The sequence below is a fragment of the Mobula hypostoma genome, chromosome X2 (genome assembly GCF_963921235.1).
Source record: "Mobula hypostoma chromosome X2, sMobHyp1.1, whole genome shotgun sequence".
Taxonomy (NCBI): domain Eukaryota; kingdom Metazoa; phylum Chordata; class Chondrichthyes; order Myliobatiformes; family Myliobatidae; genus Mobula; species Mobula hypostoma.
The window spans coordinates 19,000,136-19,017,656 of record NC_086129.1 but is presented as its reverse complement, the minus strand read 5'-3'; the positions used below and the strand labels follow the sequence as shown (position 1 = coordinate 19,017,656).

At 41.0% G+C, this 17,521-nt stretch overlaps 1 protein-coding gene across 10 annotated transcripts in view; it reads right to left on the bottom strand.

Moving 5' to 3' along the window:
- fli1 (Fli-1 proto-oncogene, ETS transcription factor) overlaps window positions 1-17,521 on the bottom strand; it is a 73,304-nt gene that overhangs the window by 40,524 nt on the left and 15,259 nt on the right. For all 10 annotated transcript variants that reach the window (XM_063038778.1, XM_063038774.1, XM_063038776.1 and 7 more), the window contains one exon: window positions 8,575-8,643. In XM_063038778.1, the coding sequence (XP_062894848.1) occupies window positions 8,575-8,643 (69 nt within the window). The remainder of the gene's footprint in view (window positions 1-8,574; window positions 8,644-17,521) is intronic.

Genomic DNA, 17,521 nt, shown 5'->3' with positions numbered 1-17,521 from the left:
TATTGGAGGCTGGAGAGAGCCTGTCCCTGCGGTAGAGAACTGTGCATGTGCATGGGCGGGAGGGAGGAACAGGGCTTGCTTTGCTGTTGCTGCTTTGCCGCGTGGTATGTTCTGCTTTGTTGTGTTCACTGTTGTTTTACTGGGCAAGGTGGGCATGCTATGTTGGTGCCAGGTTTCATGGCAACATTTGTGGGCTGCCCCCAGCACACCTGGGTGTGTTGGTTAACGCAAACGACGCTTTTCGCTTATGTTTCAATGTACATGTGATAAATAAATCTGAATCTTAGAAGTGGTTCTGTTTCAGTATCCCCTTGTGGCTACGGGGATCAGGGGATATGGAGGGAAGGCTGGTGCAGGGTTCTGAGTTGGATGATCAGCCATGATCATAATAAATGGCGGTGCAGGCTCGAAGGGCCGAATGGCCTACTCCTGCACCTATTTTCTATGTTTCTATGTTAACTTTACCTGGGGCAGAGAGAGCAACGACCTCTGTCACTGGAAATTCTCAATCCTTCTGCTGCACATGTGAAAATAGTCACAGGGAGATATTCTGGGAACTGACATTTTGTATAGGATGTCCTATTCCAGTGATATTGGGAAATTGTGCTCCAATTAACTTTTGAACCGTGAGTAAGATTCACACGCAAGTCTCTGTCTATTGGCAGTCTTCACATGTGATCTCATAACAGGGAATTTTCTGGCGTTGTTTCAATGAGAAGTTGATTTCAAAAAGGAAGATTGTGGCCAGAAACGTATTTTTATTCAGTTCTCTTCAATGTGTTTTTATTCAGTGCTGCCATTTTTCAATTCCACTTTGGCTTCATTCAGCTGCACTTTGAATCATTTCATTTATACAATGCTTTAAACAGCCTCAGAGCACCTCAAAGTATTTTATATACAATAAGTAGTTTTTACATCCAGCTGGTGTTGCACTGTAGCAATAGGAGAAGCCTATTCACATAAGTATAACAAGATTTCACAAACAGGAATGTGATCAACTGTTTTGGTCTCTGCAGGACATCCTCCTTTTCATTCAAACCATTCCCTGGGATCCTTTTTACTAACTGTGTGGATATAATTTTAACATCCCTTCCAAAGACAGCTTTTACAACTTTGCAGCTCTCGATCCATATTACAGTTAAGTTGGTATAGAGGTAAAACACGCACTAAATGCTAGAGGAACTCAACAGTTCAGGCAGCATCTATAAAAGGGACTAAAAAAATTGATGAAGGGTCTTGGCCCATAATGTCAAATGCTAATTCACCTCCACAGATGCTGCCTGACCTGCTGAGTTCCTTCCACACTTTGTGTGTGTTGCTGAAGGTTTTCAGAATCTTGAGAATCTCTTGTGCCTTGTGTCTGAGTGAGTTACATGAATGGTAACTTACATTCTTCTAAAATAATGATAGAGATATCATTGATATCATTGATGATAGCTGAGACACAGCTGATATATCTAATGCAAAACTCCAAGATTACAAGCAACTCATAACCTAATGTGCGGAAGAGAATTTTCCCTCATTTGGTTATACCAAAAAATTCAGTATTCCACACTGCATCTGTAGCTCAATAGATCAACTAACATTAATTTTGATTCCATATGTAGAAAAAATACATTAAACTATTTAATGAACCAAGTTATTTACCATTACACGAGAGAACTTTTATCCATTAACTTCTGTCATACATCCTTGAAATAGCTCCTACCACTTACTTTAAGCTATACTGCTGCCCCTAAAGTCATAGAGAAGTACAGCACAGAAATGGGCCCTTTGGCCCATCTAGTCCATGCTGAAACCATTTAAACTGCCTCCTCCCATCGACCTGCATCAGGACCATAGCCCCTCCATATCCTTTCTATCCCTGTACCTATCCAAACTTCTCTTAAACATTGAAACCGAGCTCACATTCAACACTTGTGCTGGCAGCTCATTTCACACCCTCAGGACCCTCTGAGTGAAGAAATTTTCCCTCATGTTCCCCTTAAAGTTCTCACCTTTCACCCTTAACCCATGACCTCTGGTTGTAATCCCACCCAACCTCAGTGGCAAAAGCCTGCTTGCATTTACCCTATATATACCCCTCATAATTTTGAATACCTCTATCAAATCTCCTCTCAATCTTCCTCATTCTGAAGAATACAATCCTAACCTATTCAATCTTTCATTAGAACTCAAGTCCTCCAGACCTGGCAACATCCTTGTAAATTTTCTCATGTATTCTTTCAATCTTGTTTACATCTTTCGTGTAGGCAGGTGACCAAACCTATACACAATACCCCAAATTATGCCTCACCAATGTCTTATATAACTTCAACATGACATCCCATCTTCTGAACGCAATACATTGATTTATGAAAGTCAATGTGCCAAAAGCTCTTGTTGTAACCCTCTCTACCTGTGATGCCACTTACAATGAATTGTGGACCTATATTCCCAGATCCCTTCGTTCTACTGCACTCCTCAGTGCCCCACCATTCACTGCGTAACATCTTCAATGTTGCAACTCTTACCAAGTTCGATTCACCCAGCATGTGAGTGCTTATTACACTGTCTATAGTTAAGCAATTCATTGATTCACTTCTTGGTCTTCACCTTCCATCATGGCTTTATACTTCTTTTCTCCAGATCTGCTGCCTGACAGCAGTCTAAGCTTCTCTCGATCTGTTCTTTTTTCACTACACCATTGGAGGCTGTGCCTTCATCTGCCGTAACCCAGCTTCTGGAGTTCTCTATCCAGCCTTCTCTCCCTCTACTTCAGTGAAGTCAATGGAGCCAAACTAATTCTTTCTGACATGGGAATCCACAGGCCAAAGTCACTGCTATTATTTAGAATCATTAGTAAAAGTGACCTGAGTATAGGGGTTGTGTTTACCTTATGCCACATGAATTATCTCACTCCTCTCATCTCTCACTTCTGAATCAATCAGTGTCCCACATGTGACTTATACTTAAGTTAGAGATTGAGGGCTGTTTGCCTATTCTACCAAACAGAACAGTAAGCAGCCATATGCTTTGTTGAGTGCTACCAGCTGCTGAAGTTCTAAGTATCTATATTTAGCCCTTTTTTCTGCTTGCTCCACATCTATCCCATTGAACTCTGCTATTATTTAAAAAAAAACTCCTTCAGGAGTTGCTCTAGCAAGAAGCATAGTGTGAGGATAATCAGAAGTGAGCAATATAAATTGTATATGTTCAGAAAGAACGTAAAATCTGTTCATTACAATTTATGTTTAGGCTAGATATCATATTGTTCAAAAGCTCCTGTTTTGGAACTTTAATCCTCTGTACATAGCAGATGAATCCTTAAATGGGCTCAGATTTTGGATTTCTATGGATTTGGTAACCTTGTTATTAATTTAATGATTTGTTGATCTGCGCCTTAAGACTTAGATGCAACCTCATCCCATGTAACAAAATCCAACTGGAAATTAATTTACTTTATAAAGCATGCTGTCCAAATCTATTGATATTTTGTTGGTTTTGTACCAATACTCTTTGGTGGTATCTGCCAGTTTGATATCATTCACAATTTTGACAATGTACTCCCAGATCCTGGGTCCAGAATGTAATGCAAATGGTGAACAACAATTGTCTCAGAATAAATCCCTATCGAAGAACAATTCTAACCTGCAAATCCATACAACTTTCTTAAATCCATGGTCTCTTGTTTCTCTTTTGCAGCCAGTGTTCTCTCCCGTATGGTGTTTAATTCCCCAACTTCAGATGCTTTGAACTTAGTCATCAGTGAATGCAGTACCCCAAATATAATTTCAGCCATAGGTCTTTTCTTTCTGCTATTTCCTAAAGGAGTGCAATCAGGAGAGTGAATCGTCCCTTTCAATTAATTAGATATTTTTTCCCATTCAGAATAAAGAAAGCTAAAGGGAAGCTTTTAGCTAGAGAGCATAATTTGAGGTCATCTGCTAAAAAAACAACAAAGTAAGACATTATTCTATACAATAAGCAATTGGGATTTTTGGATATACTGTTTGGCGTGGCAGTAGAGCATTATTAATAGTAGGTTTTGTCGAACAAATAATGTAGAACAGTACAGCATAGGAACGGGCCCTTTGGCCAACAATGTTGTACTGAACTAATTAAACTAGCAATTAAACATTTAACTGAACCAATCCCTTCTGCTTCCTTTCTCCTTCCATTCTCCACCTATTTATGTGCTTCTACAAGAGCCTCTTAAACACTTCTAACATTTAAACACCTCTACTACCACCACTGGCAGCACATACCAGACACCCATCGCTCTCTGTGTAAAAAACGTGCCCTGCACCTCTCCTTTGAACTACCCTCTTTGCACCTTAAGTGCATGCCCGCTACTGTGAGACAAAGATTCCAGCTGTCTACACTTTATAACTTTATAAACCTCTGTCAGATCACCCTTCAGCTTTGGCCACTCCAGAAAAACAAAATCCAAGTTTGTCCAATCTCTCCTTACAACACATAACTTCTCATCCAGGCAGCATTCCGGTAAGCCTCTTCTGCACCCTCTCCAAAGCCTCCACATCCTTCCAAGAGGGGGGCAGAATTGAACATAATGCTCCAGATGTGACCACCCCAGGATTCTATCAAGCTGCAACATAACTTCCTGACTCTTGAATTTAGTCCCTCAACTAATAAAGGCAAGCACTCTATATGTCTTCTCCACCACCCCTTATCTACCTATGTGATATTCAAAAAGGGAGTTGGAAAAGTAGCTTCAGGAGTTTTGAATAGAGGAGAGAGGGAAAAGGAACTGGGGAATAGAACTAACTTTATTAATCTTGAGAAGAACTAATGTGGATGACAAGTTGAATGGTCACCCTCTCTGTCGTGGGCATAAGTGCCTGGAAATTGAATTAACTTGTGTTGCTTTTTGCCTGTCATAAAATGTAAGTTAAAGAAAGCATTTCAAGAAGAAAAACAGGTAAAGTACACGAAGGGCAGGTTTTTTGAGTGTGTAAGGCTATTTTGTTCTGTGTAAGGCTTTAGGTTTCAATTGTTACTAAATTTTAGAGTGACCCTTAAAACAATGATGGGACACAAAACAGAGTCTCATGAGTACAACTTCTGAGGCACCGTCAATTTACTTATATTCAGAAACATGAACATAGAGCATTACAGCAATGGACAAGCCACTTGGCCTACAATGTTGTGCTTGCTGATCTTGATGCCAATATATACTAAATGTCTTCTTCCTGTGCATCATCCATATTCTTCCACTATTTCTATCTCTTAAACTCCATCAGACTGCCTGCTTCCACTATTACCCCCAGTAACCCATTTCACATACTTACCACCCTCTGCATAAAAGACTTACCCCTCACGTTGTCTTTAAACTTCCTTCCGCTAACCTTAAAATCCTGTCCTCTGGTGTTTGACACTTCTATCCTAGGGGAATGATCCTGATTGTCAACCCTATATATGCTTCTAATGATTTTAAAAGTCTCTTTCAGGGTTCCCTTCAGCCTCTGATGCTCTGGGAAGATCAATTCAATTTGTTCAACCTTTCCTTATTGTTGCTACCCTCTAATATGATATTCTTATACTCTCAATATAAAACTCTTTAAAATTCTTCCAAACATTTCACCTTGGATCTCACATATTCATTCCTTTTTTATATATATCTAGTCATTCCAGTATGTATCAGAAACTGTGACTGAGAACTTCTTAACCTGTTTCTGACCATAAACAAGGTTTCTGAAGTTCATCTGGTAAGGCCACCGTTGTGATATAGGAGCAGCTTTGCCTCAAATTTGCTGGTCCACATCACCAAAATGAACTCATTGGCCATATGATCTCACTGACCATACTACAAGCTAATTCAATTTTTCAATTCATCCAACTTACAAAAATTATACAAGAATTTAAAATGCTCCTTACAACTTAAGTTTTTGTTAATATTCACCTCAGAATGCACAAATGCAAATAACCCTCAAATCCAATTATCAAATTGATGTAAAGAAATTACAATTCCATGTCAGTGAGTCAAATTTCAATGCCCAAGCTGCACTGAGGCTCTAGGACACAAATCAAAAATTTCAAATTTGGCATTACAGGTGTCCCCCGCTTTTCGAACGTTCGCTTTACGAAACCTCACTGTTACGAAAGACCTACATTAGTTCCCTGTTTTCGCTAACAGTAGGTGTTTTTGACAAAAGGCAGCGCGCGAAAAAAGCAGCACACGAAAAAAAGCAGTGCACGCCCCGAGCAGCCGCTCCTCCCCCGGATTCGGAACTGCATTCTCACCGGCATTGCTTGAACACGTGCCTGTGAGCATCTATTTGCAAGATGAGTTCTAAGGTATCAGAAAAGCCTAAAAGAGCTCGTAAGGGTGTTACACTTAGCGTAAAACTAGACATAATTAAGCGTTTCGATCGTGGTGAACAAAGTAAGGACAAAGTGAGTTTGGCTTGTGGAAGTTGACAAAGATGATGTTGAAGAGGTTTTGGCATCCCATGACCAAGAACTGATAGATGAAGAGCTGATGCAATTGGAAGAGGAAAGGATAACAATCGAAACCAAATGCAGTAGCGAACGGACCGAAAGTGAAGTCGTCCAGGAACTGAACGTGATGCAACTGCGTAAGATTTTCCCTACAATGATAAAGTACGACTTTAATTTTGAAAGGGTACGTCGGTTTAGGGCATATTTACAAGATGGTTTGAGTGCTTACAAAGAACTGTATGATAGAAAAATGCATGAGGCTAGCAGTCAAGTAAGCCTTCAGCAGATGACGAACCTCGACCTTCGACATCGAGGCAAGCAGTCAAAGGAGAAGATGAGTTGCCTGCCTTCATGGAAACAGACAACGATGAGATGACACCTCAGTGTCCCACCACCCCAACCCCTGGGCCGCGGACAGATACCAATTTGCGGAGAATGCAGCCATAGCCGGGAGGCACACAGCACATCTTTAAGAAAAAAGCCGAAATAAACAAGCTAATTAATTAGGTGCTGCTCGGCACGTAAATGTCGGCCCAGATCAGAGGCGATTGCCCATTGCATCGCCTCTGATGTGGGCCAACATTTACGAGCCGGGCGGCACCTAATTAATTAGCTTGTTTATTTCGGCTTTTTTCTTAAAGATGTGCTGGGTGCGTCCTGACTACCGCTGCATTCTTCGTGGATCGGTATCGGTCGGTGGCCCAGAGGGTGGGGGCCACTGCACCACCCCAACCTCCGACGACTCAGCCTAACACACCATCATCAGTGTGTTCAATGTCTTCCCGATTCCCGTAAGTGATACTACATTATACATACATTATTTCTACTTTATACGGGCTGTGTATTTTTATGTGTAATTTGGTATGATTTGGCAGCTTCATAGCTTAAAGGTTACTGGAGAGCGTTTACGCCATGTTTCTGCCGAGAGCACTTGCGCGAGATTTTTGCTACGGAGAACAGTGCGGCAATGATTGTAGAGAAGCATTTCTACTTTATATAGGCTGTGCATTTATCATATCATTCCTGCTTTTACTATATGTTACTATTATTTTAGGTTTTATGTGTTATTTGGCATGATCTGGTAGGTTATTTTGGGGTCTGCGAACGCTCAGAAATTTTTCCCATAAGAATAAATGGTAATTGCTTCTTTGCTTTATGACCATCTGGCTTATGAACCGTTTCATAGGAACGCTCTACCTTCGGATGGCGGGGGAAACCTGTATTTAAACTTCTCCATCGAAACTGGACAGTGTTGAGGGAAAGTTAGAGGTCGGGGTAGTAAATTAAGTCAGGGGTAGGAATCAGTGTACAGAGTCCAGTTGGTGTGCTTCGTGGTTGAAGGTCACCAATCCTGAAGATAAGGTCAGCAGGTGCTGAGGGGGCCAGCGATTCCCAGGTTGGTGAGGCTTCGGTCAGAAGTCAGTATAGCTGAGAGTCATGAGGGCCGGTGACCTCCCAGATGATCAAGGTTGGAGTTCTGTGCAAGTCTGGAGGTTGAGGCCCAAAGGTCAAACCCGTGATTGGTGATTCCTGGGGTCGATACCCAGAGATCAGCGAAGAGTTCAGTTTACCCAGTGTTTCCAGTTTAATAACAATTCAATTATGTGTATATACAAGCTATTTAAAATTAAGAAACCAAAGCCAGGTTTAACAATAAAGGCCATGCCAAAAGGAAGTAACTCATCTGATGATTATGTAAAATCCAGATTGTATTTTAAACCTGTAATCTAGGAGAGGAAGGGAAGAATGTAGAAGAGATTTATGAAAAGTGTAAGTTATTGTTGGAGACTGGGAAGTCATTTAATTTGACACTCAGTTATAATATCTTCTTCCATCTGACTGCTTAGTCTAGAAACCACTACATTTTGTCCCCAAAAGAAATACAAACCAGGTCGTTTCTATAAATGAAGATTTATCTGTCATGTCAGTTTTCATGCATGGACAGTAAGTTGAGAATCTATCCAGGGAATTATAATAACCACAGATTTTGCAGAAAAGAAAATCTGAATCTTTGCACTGAAGTTTATTTAATTTATCTTGTGTGGAAAGCTTGTCATAGGGAAACTGATAAACCATCATATTATCTTCAAGATGTGTTGACATAAAGAGTGGAATAAAAAAATTAGAACTCACCTTCTTTGGCTGGGAGACGTGTTGACTGGTCAGAATGAGATGATGTGGAGTAGCTTAATGGAGAACTACCTGCAGAAGAAAATAGCCCGTTAATTGGAGGCTTGAATGTATAGTTCACTACCATGTCATTCAATAAGTTTCCAGGAACGTACTGGTGCATGCCAACAACTACTGATAAGTCTTATATCCCAGCCTTACAGACGCTCTGAATGTTACACCTTCATATCTCACAGCAAATCCTGTAATAATGAATAATGAGATTGCAACAAAAGCAACGGCTGATCTGAGTCAGAAAAGGCCAGCAGAGAAAAGGTCAGTGCTTCAACAGATGACAAAGTTTAATCGTAAAATGATTTAATTACATTTCTCAAAAGTTCAAAAATGCTTAAATTAAAATTACATACTGTATGTAATCAAATACTCCATGCTTTGGCCAGACGTGTGTTAAATATAACTCGGGGAATTGAAGCAACCCCTTAGGTTTCTATGTTTTATCCCAATCAACCCACTTCCCTCTTGTAAATTATGGTACACCAAATTCCCAACCAAGATCTTTTTGAATGTGATGAGTGCTTCTTGTTCTACCAGCTTTTTAGGCAGAGAGTTTAGACCCCTTGGACATAAGACAGAAGAGGTAGGAGCAGGAGTAAGCTGTACAACCTTGAACATGCTCTGCAATTGGTCCCCGCTGCACACTCCAGACAATTTCCAATAATCATCAAATTCCCTATAGACCCAACCTGGCGTCCATGGATCCCTCGGTTAATGGTAAAGCTCCATGCATAAAAAAAGGTTGTGAACCCCTGCTATAGACCAATAAATCCATCAAAAATTCAGTTATGTATATTCAACAATGCAGCCTCCTCAGCTCCCTGGGGTAGAGAATTTCAAAGGCTTGTGATCCACAGGGAAGGAATTCCACTTCGTCGCTGGCTTCCTTGCAGAAACCTAACGAAAACTGGGCAATCACTTTTTTGGAGCACCTATGTTCAGTCCACAGGTGAACCATTATGCTTCAGGTGATCAATCACTTTCATTCACCATACCACTCTAACTCTTATCTTCCTCTCTATGGTCTCTGGCATTGGTACAATGAAGCCCAACACAAGCTTGAGGAACAACATTTCAACCTCTGTTTGAACATGTTGCAGCTTTCAAGACTCAGTACTGGATTCTCCAACTTAAAGTAACTCAAGGGCTTTGGTCCAAAACGTTGACTCTTTATTTCTTTCCATAGACGCTGCCTGACCTGCTGAGTTCCTCCAGTACTTTGTGTGTGTTACTCTGGATTTCCAGTATCTACAAAATCTCTTGTGCTTTTCACTCTTTCATTCTGGATTCGAACTTTCCAGAATTGGCCATTTCTGTCTGTCAGCATTTAGGGTCAATCTTCCTTTTATTTTCTGCTCCTATGTATGTAATTTGGCCTGTTCTGCCTTACAACATATAGCACCAATAAAGAAGATAATCTGATCCTAACTGTTGCTTTACTGGCACATTGTCCCCTGGTCTTATGCCATCAAAGGCATTCCCTTTGTTCTACCCACCCCTCCCTACCTTCTCAGCTACTAGAAACTAACCTGTTTTCTCTCTTCCCAAGTTTCAGTGAGAGGACCCAGACGTTAAGCATTAGCAGCTTCTCTTACTACAGATACTCCTGAATTGCTATGTAAGTGTGCCAAGGATTTTCTGATTTTATTTATTTCACATTTCTAGCATCTGTGGCTTTTTAAGTCTCTTGAATGAGCACATGTCCTTCTAAAACCATATCCCCGTGTCTAGATCTCTCCATAAGGGGAAACAACATCTCAAAATCCATTTTGATAACTTCTCTTAGAAACTTTTATGTTATAATGAAATAATTTCTCACTCATCTATCCTCCATTGTAAGGCAAGGCTATCAGCCTTTCCTTACATTTCAACACTTTTATTCCAAAGATCACCCCAGTAATCTTCTCTGAACTGTTTCCCATACATGTATCCTTACATAAGATAGATAGATAAATAGATACTTTATTGATCGAAAAGGAAATTACAGTGTCACAGTAACATTACAAGTGTACAGATATATAAATATTAGAAAAGAAGTAGAAGGAATTTTTAAAAAGTTACCACAAACAGTCTAACAGGAGAGTGTCACCACTTCCGCAGCTATAGTTTGACTCATTATAGACCCTAATGGCCGAGGGTAAGAATGACCTCACATAGCACTCTTTGGAGCAGCACAGTTATTTTAGTCTATTACTAAAAGTGTTTCTCTGTTCAGTCAAAGTGGTATGCAGAGGGTGAGAAACATCGTCCAGAGTTGCCAGGATTTTCCGTAGGGTCCTTTATTCTACCACAGCCTCCAGTGTGTCCAGTTTGACTCCTATAACAGAACTAGGCTGTTTATTGAGCCTGTTGGTATCACCCATGTTGATGCCATTGCCCCAGCACACCACCACATAGATGGTTGTACTGACAACAACAGACTGGTAGAACATGTGAAGGAGTGGCCTGCATACTCCAAAGGACCTTGGTCTCCTCAGAAAGTAGAGGCAACTCTGGCTCTCTGTGTTGGTTCTCCACTCAAGTCTGTCATCCAGGCCAACCCCCAGGTACTTGTAGGTCCTCACCACATCTACATTCTCTCCATCAATAGTAACAGGGAGCAGTGCAGGCTTAGTCTTCCTAAAAATCCATCACCATCTCCTTTGTCTTACTGATGTTGAGCTGCAGATGATTCAGCTTGCACCATCTGACAAAGTCCTCCACCAGGGCCCTGTATTCATCCTCCCATCCACCCTTTATACACCCAACTATTGCTGAGTCACCAGATAATTTCTGCAGATGACATGACTCAGTGTTATATCTAAAGTCTGAGGTACATAGGGCAAACAGGAAGGGAGCCAAAACAGTCACCTGTGGGGCCCCAGTGCTTCTTACAGCCACATCTGGCACACAGCTCTGAAGCCACACAAACTGTGGTCTGCCAGTCAGGTAGACAACTATCCAGGATACAATGGAAGTGCCAACCTGCATTGAATGGAGCTTTTCCCCCAGCAATGGGGACTGTATGGGACTGAAGGCACTGGAGAAATCACAAAACATGATCCTCACAGTGCTGCCCTGCTTATCCAAATGGGAGTAGGCTCTGTTCAGCAGGTAGGTGACAGCATCATTGACTACAATGTGCTCCTGGTAGGCAAACTTCTGGGGATTGAAGGCTGATATGACCAGGGGTCAGAAGTGAGCCAGGACCAGCCTCTCAGGGTCTCCATGACTCTCTAAGGTGTGCTTTCATCCATGTCCTGTAAGTTGAAACAAGGCTTCTGTACATTTATATTCCATCCATTTTGCAATAAAGGCCAGCTTCTCTTTGTTTTCCTAATTACTTGTAGTTAGCATGCTAACCTCCTGTGTTTCTCATTCAAGGACAGTCGGATCCCTTTGCACAACAACATTCTGCAATCTCTCTCCGTTGAAACAATATTCTGCTTTTCTATACTGCTTGCAAAAAAGGATATCCTCACATTTCTCTCCATTTATACGCCATACTTAGGGTGAAGTGGTGACCTACACTCTCCCTCTAATTCCTCTATCAATTACCTTCAGTCTACGTACTCCAGTAATTGAGCTCTGCTGATTGAAATAAGACTGTAAAACTATAAGATATAGGAGCAGAATGATGCCACTCAGCCCAACGAGTACACTCTGCTATTCCATCATGGCTGATATATTATCTTTCTCAACCCCATTCTCCTACCTTTTCCCCATAACCTTTGACACCCTTACTAATCAAGAATCTATCAACCTTCAGTTTAAATATACTCAATGACTTGGTCTCCATAGCTGCCCATAGCAATGAATACCACAGATTCACCACCCTCTGGCAAAAGAAATTTCTCCTCATCTCTGTTCTAGGTGATGACTCTCTATTCTGAAGCTGTGCCCTCTGGTATGAGAGTCCCCCACCATAGGAAACATCCTCTCCACATCCACCCTGTCTAGGTCTTTCAATATTTGACAGGTTACAATGAGATCCCCCTCATTCTTCTAAACTCCAGCAAGTACAGGCCCGGAGCCATCAAACACTCCTCATATATTAACCCTTTCATTCCTGGAATCATTCTCGTGAACCTCCTCTGGACCCTCTATAATGCCAGCATTTCATTTCGTAGATAAGGGGCCCAAAACTGCTCTCAATACTTCAAGTTCAGTCTGACTAATTCCTTATAAAGCCTCAGCATCACATCCTTGCTGTTTATTCTAGTCCTCTCAACATTGCATTTGCCTTCCTTACCACCAACTCAACCTACAAGTTAACCTTTAGGAAATCCTGCACATATACTGCCAAATCCCTTTGCACTTCAGATTTTTAATTTTCTTCCAATTTGGAAAATAGTCTACACCTTTATTCCTTTCACCAAAGTAGCATGATCATACACTTCCTTACACTGTATTCCATCTGTCACTTCTTTGCCCATTCGCCTTGTCTGTTTAAGTCCTTTGGCAGACTCCCTGCTTCCCCAACACTACCTTCTCCTCCGCCTATCTTTGTATCGTGAAAAAAAACAGTCACAATACTAGCCCCAGCTGAGCACCATTAGTACCGGCCAGCCAATCAGAAAAGGTCGCCTTTATTCCCACTATTTGCCTCCTGCCAGTTAACCAATCTGCAGGGTGAATTCTATCATGTTATGATCACTACCTCCTCAGTATTCCTTTATCCTAAGCTCCCTAATCAAATCTGGTACATTACACAACACCCAATTCAGAATTGCCTTTCCCCTAATGGGCTCAAACACAAGCTGCTCTGAAAAGCCATCCTGTAAGCATTCTACAAATTCCCTGTCTTGGGATCTAGAACCGACCTGATTTGCCCAATCTATCTGCATATTGAAATCCCCCAAGAATATCATAACATTGTTCTTATTACATGTGTTTTCTGTTGTAATTTATATGCCACAACCTAGCTACTGTTTGAAGGCCGATATATAACTCCCATTAGGTTCTTTTTACCCTTGCAGTTTCTTAATTCTACCACAAGGATTCTACATCTTCCAATCCTTCCTCCTTCTCAGGATTTGACTTCAATTTTTACCAACAGAACCATCTCTTTCCCTACCTGCCTGTCCTTTCGATTCAAAATGTATCTTTGGGTTAAACTCCCAATTATGATTGTCTTTCAGCCATGACTCAGTGATACCTACATCATACCTGCCAATTTCTAACTTCACTACAAGACCATCTACCTTGTTCCGTATACCGCGTGCATTCAAATATTACACCTTCAGTCCTGTATTCATCACCCTTTTCGATTTTGTCCCCATGTTACACTTCAACTCATCCCACTTACTGCAATTTTTCTCTATCATCTGCCCGTCCTTCCTCACGGTCTCATTACACACCGCATCTAGTTGTACACCAACTGTCCCATGTTCTGCCTTGTGACTCCAGATCCCATCCCCCTGCCAAATTATTTCAAACCCTCTTCAGCAGCTCAAACAAACCTGCCTACAAGGATATTGCTCACCCTCGGGTTCAGGTGTAACCTGTCCCTTTTGTACAGGTCATACCTTCCCCAGAAGAGATCCCAATGATCCAGGGATCTGAAACCCTGCCCCCGACCAATTCCTCAGCCACACATAGTCCTATTTTTACCCTCACTGATGCGTGGCATAGGCAGAAATCTACAGATTACTACCCTGGAAGTCCTGATTTCAGCTTCCTACCTAATTTCCTATATCCTCTCTTCAGGACCTCCTCCCTAAAATAGGTGCTTCCCATCCAATCTGTCTACACCCCTAAAGTTTATAGCTCTTTACTAACTTTTGAGGATGCTTTTAATTTCTGTCTCACTGCTTTCAGTGCATTGTTTCCAAGACAGATGCATGACTTTGTAACTTCAGCATTGTTGCTTCCTGTCTGAATTTTGTTCAAGTTATCTGGCTGCTCTGCAGCAGTCTATATTTTGCATTTCATTGGGTTTATTTTCAGACCAAATGAGAAGGCTTGATTTTTCTTAACCTCCAATTTAAAGACTAGTGCGTTAAGCATCTCAACAGGCAGAACTGTTTTATCTGTTTAATGCAGGTTGGTGAACTTTTTGGTGTCTGGCTTTGTTCCCAGCAGAACTTGGTAAAACTTGCAGTCTTGCACAATGGTGCAAGGCACAAGTTTGGGAAATGGTGTAATCCTGCCTCATGCATTCTTGATTCTGAATGCATCAGAGGATTCAAATACTCACAAGTTCATGAGGCAACTCATCATTCATATCTGGTACTCCAGCATGAGAGTGGCAACAAATATTAGCTTCTTCAACAGGTACATATCTCCTGTACTATTGTCAGGCTAAGACACTTGGACATTGGTAGTCTGCTCCAGAAACAATGATGCTCTTGTCAATGGATAGTTTCTGTACCAGGTCAGTAAACAAATTATCAAGAAGAGGCCAATGGAACAGTATATCTGTCGTTGGCTGAAATGAGCATCATCAGGAGTCTTTGCTTCTTCAGATGAACTGAACCAGTGGCAGCACTGACCCATCACATCAGATTCCTGCACACCATCATTAAAGGTTCAACACTTCACTGGAGCCAAACTCATGTCAGACTATACACATGTGGCAATGAGAAGCAAAGCTGAAGTTACTTGCAAACATCACCCTTCCCAACTACCTTCACTGTGCTATTTCAGATTAGTAGTCATACACACTGAGGTTCCTTTCTTTTCCTCCAAATTTCTGAATACGCACCTATTTATTGTGCAGACATTGTCTTAATTTGTTTACCTTTCTCAAACGCATTACTTTATACTTCTCCAGTCTGGCTTCCATACGTCATTTTTCTGGCCCATCTACCAGTCTAGTGAAGGCTTCCGACAATTTTACCCTTCCTTTCTCATTTGTCAATAATTCTCTCAGTCACTCAAGCTGTAGATATTAGTTGCTTAAATAAAACCTTGAAAAATGATTATGTTATGCCCTGGTTCACACCTTTACTGTTATGCTGTAGGTATTTCATTTAGCAGTTCTGCAGGAGCAGTTTGTACTGCTTTCAGCCTGTTTGGATTATTGTTGAAAATAAGGGATGATGTGGAATATGTGCCATCCAATTAGTGGGAGGTTTTCTTGGTGAAGGACAATAAGGTTGGGTTTGGGGTTTTTGTTCGAGAGGAAATGAAGAGAGAAGACACTGGGAGAGAACCGGTCATAGCATGTGATCCAGTGGGAGACCCGTTTGTCCGAGATGGATTGCCAGTGACGTTTGGAGGGTGGTGTGAGCTTTCACGTTGACCGAGGGTCCAGCGCGTGAGTGACAGAAGTTCAAGATGAGCTCCAACTTGTGCATATTTCACTGTTTAATTAGAATGGGCCCTTTCTTTTTGTTATTCTTTACTAACCCTTTAGTTAAGATTTATAAATATAATTCCTTTTATCATATGCAGTGTACTGTCTGTTATTTCATGGCATCAATTTGTGACGGGGTAGCAAGTGACGGGGTTTGGGATGGGATTGAGCGAGCCTCAATCTCACAGGTTTGGCGGGGCCAGAGATTGACTTCCCTAGACTTACACAGCCAAGGAAACCAAGGTGGTTTCAATTAAAATATACAAAACAGAATTTAGCCACTAATGATTGGTCTGGGATGTATTTCGTATCATTTGCTTCATTTGGATTCTGGAGAATGTAACCAAAGATGCTGCGCTTTCTTACTTACGACATCTATCTAAGTGCCAGAGTTAAATGCTTATTTAAATGTTATTTTTTTCTATAATTTTGTGAGGCAGCAAATCCTATCCATTCTATGCAACAACATAGTTAAAAAAAAATAAGCAACCTGATATTAACCCGTTCTAGAGTGGCTGAGGGCAGATGTGTGGCAGTGAGGTAAAAGCCACAAGAAGTCATATCTTGTCCTGACCTGGCAAACGTACACTGCTTTAAAGGCTTAGAATGCTTCACTCAGTAGCTCAATGTTAGGAATGGATTTTCCATTTGCTGTAATGTACTGAGATTTGTTTTTAGGCTAGATTCCCAGAAGGATGGTGAAATGAGTTCGGATCATGAAGCTAAATTATCTACTGTTGTTTGTCCAGTCTAACAGTCAGGCTTGTCCAGAAGAAGAGTCAAAAAGTCATAGAGTTATACAGCATGGAAAAGAGGCCCTTTGGTCCTCATCATCCATGCTGCCTAACTGAGCAAGTCCCATTTGCCTGTATTTCCAAATGACGATGAATTACACACCATAAGGCAATATTGAGTGAAAATATAGGAAAAGAGTAAAATAAATAGGCAGAAAAGATGTATCATTCTCTGGTACGTTTTTCTATTGGTTCCTCGTCCATCATTCAGGATGCACAGTAGTTTGAACATTTTCAGAGCACAGCAAGAGCCATCTTCGACAAATGACGTTGACATTCGTTCAATTGTCTTTCTAGATCACAGTGAGAGGTTTTTGTTAACCAAGACATTACAAGATTTAGGCAAGCGGAGCTATGCAAGGTTAAATTGAAGACTAACCATCTTCAACAGGTTAGAGGGCAAAATCAGATACTCTCATTCCAGCATTGCATATTTTTAGTCTAGATTTTTGTGCATATGACAACAAACTTGACTTTAAATATATACCTTTTACCTTTACACATCATTTGTGGTTCATCTCACATAAAACAATTGGATCAGTGATCCAACGTATACATTTTCCAGATTATTCAGCTTAATTGCAAATAAGCAATGCAAAGTCAAGAACAACAAATTACCCAGAATGGGATAAGCTATAAAGGGAAAACTTAGTCCATGAAGTGTGTTGTTTGAGCAGGATTTAAAGGAAAGATAATGGATTAAGTGTGCCTTTTGAGTGGTTAAAACAAAATTGAGAATAAGTGACAAACAGATCGGAGCTGGAGACAGGAAGAATGAAGAGTGCAACTTGTGGTTACATGTGGGTGAGATTAGAAGTGTCGT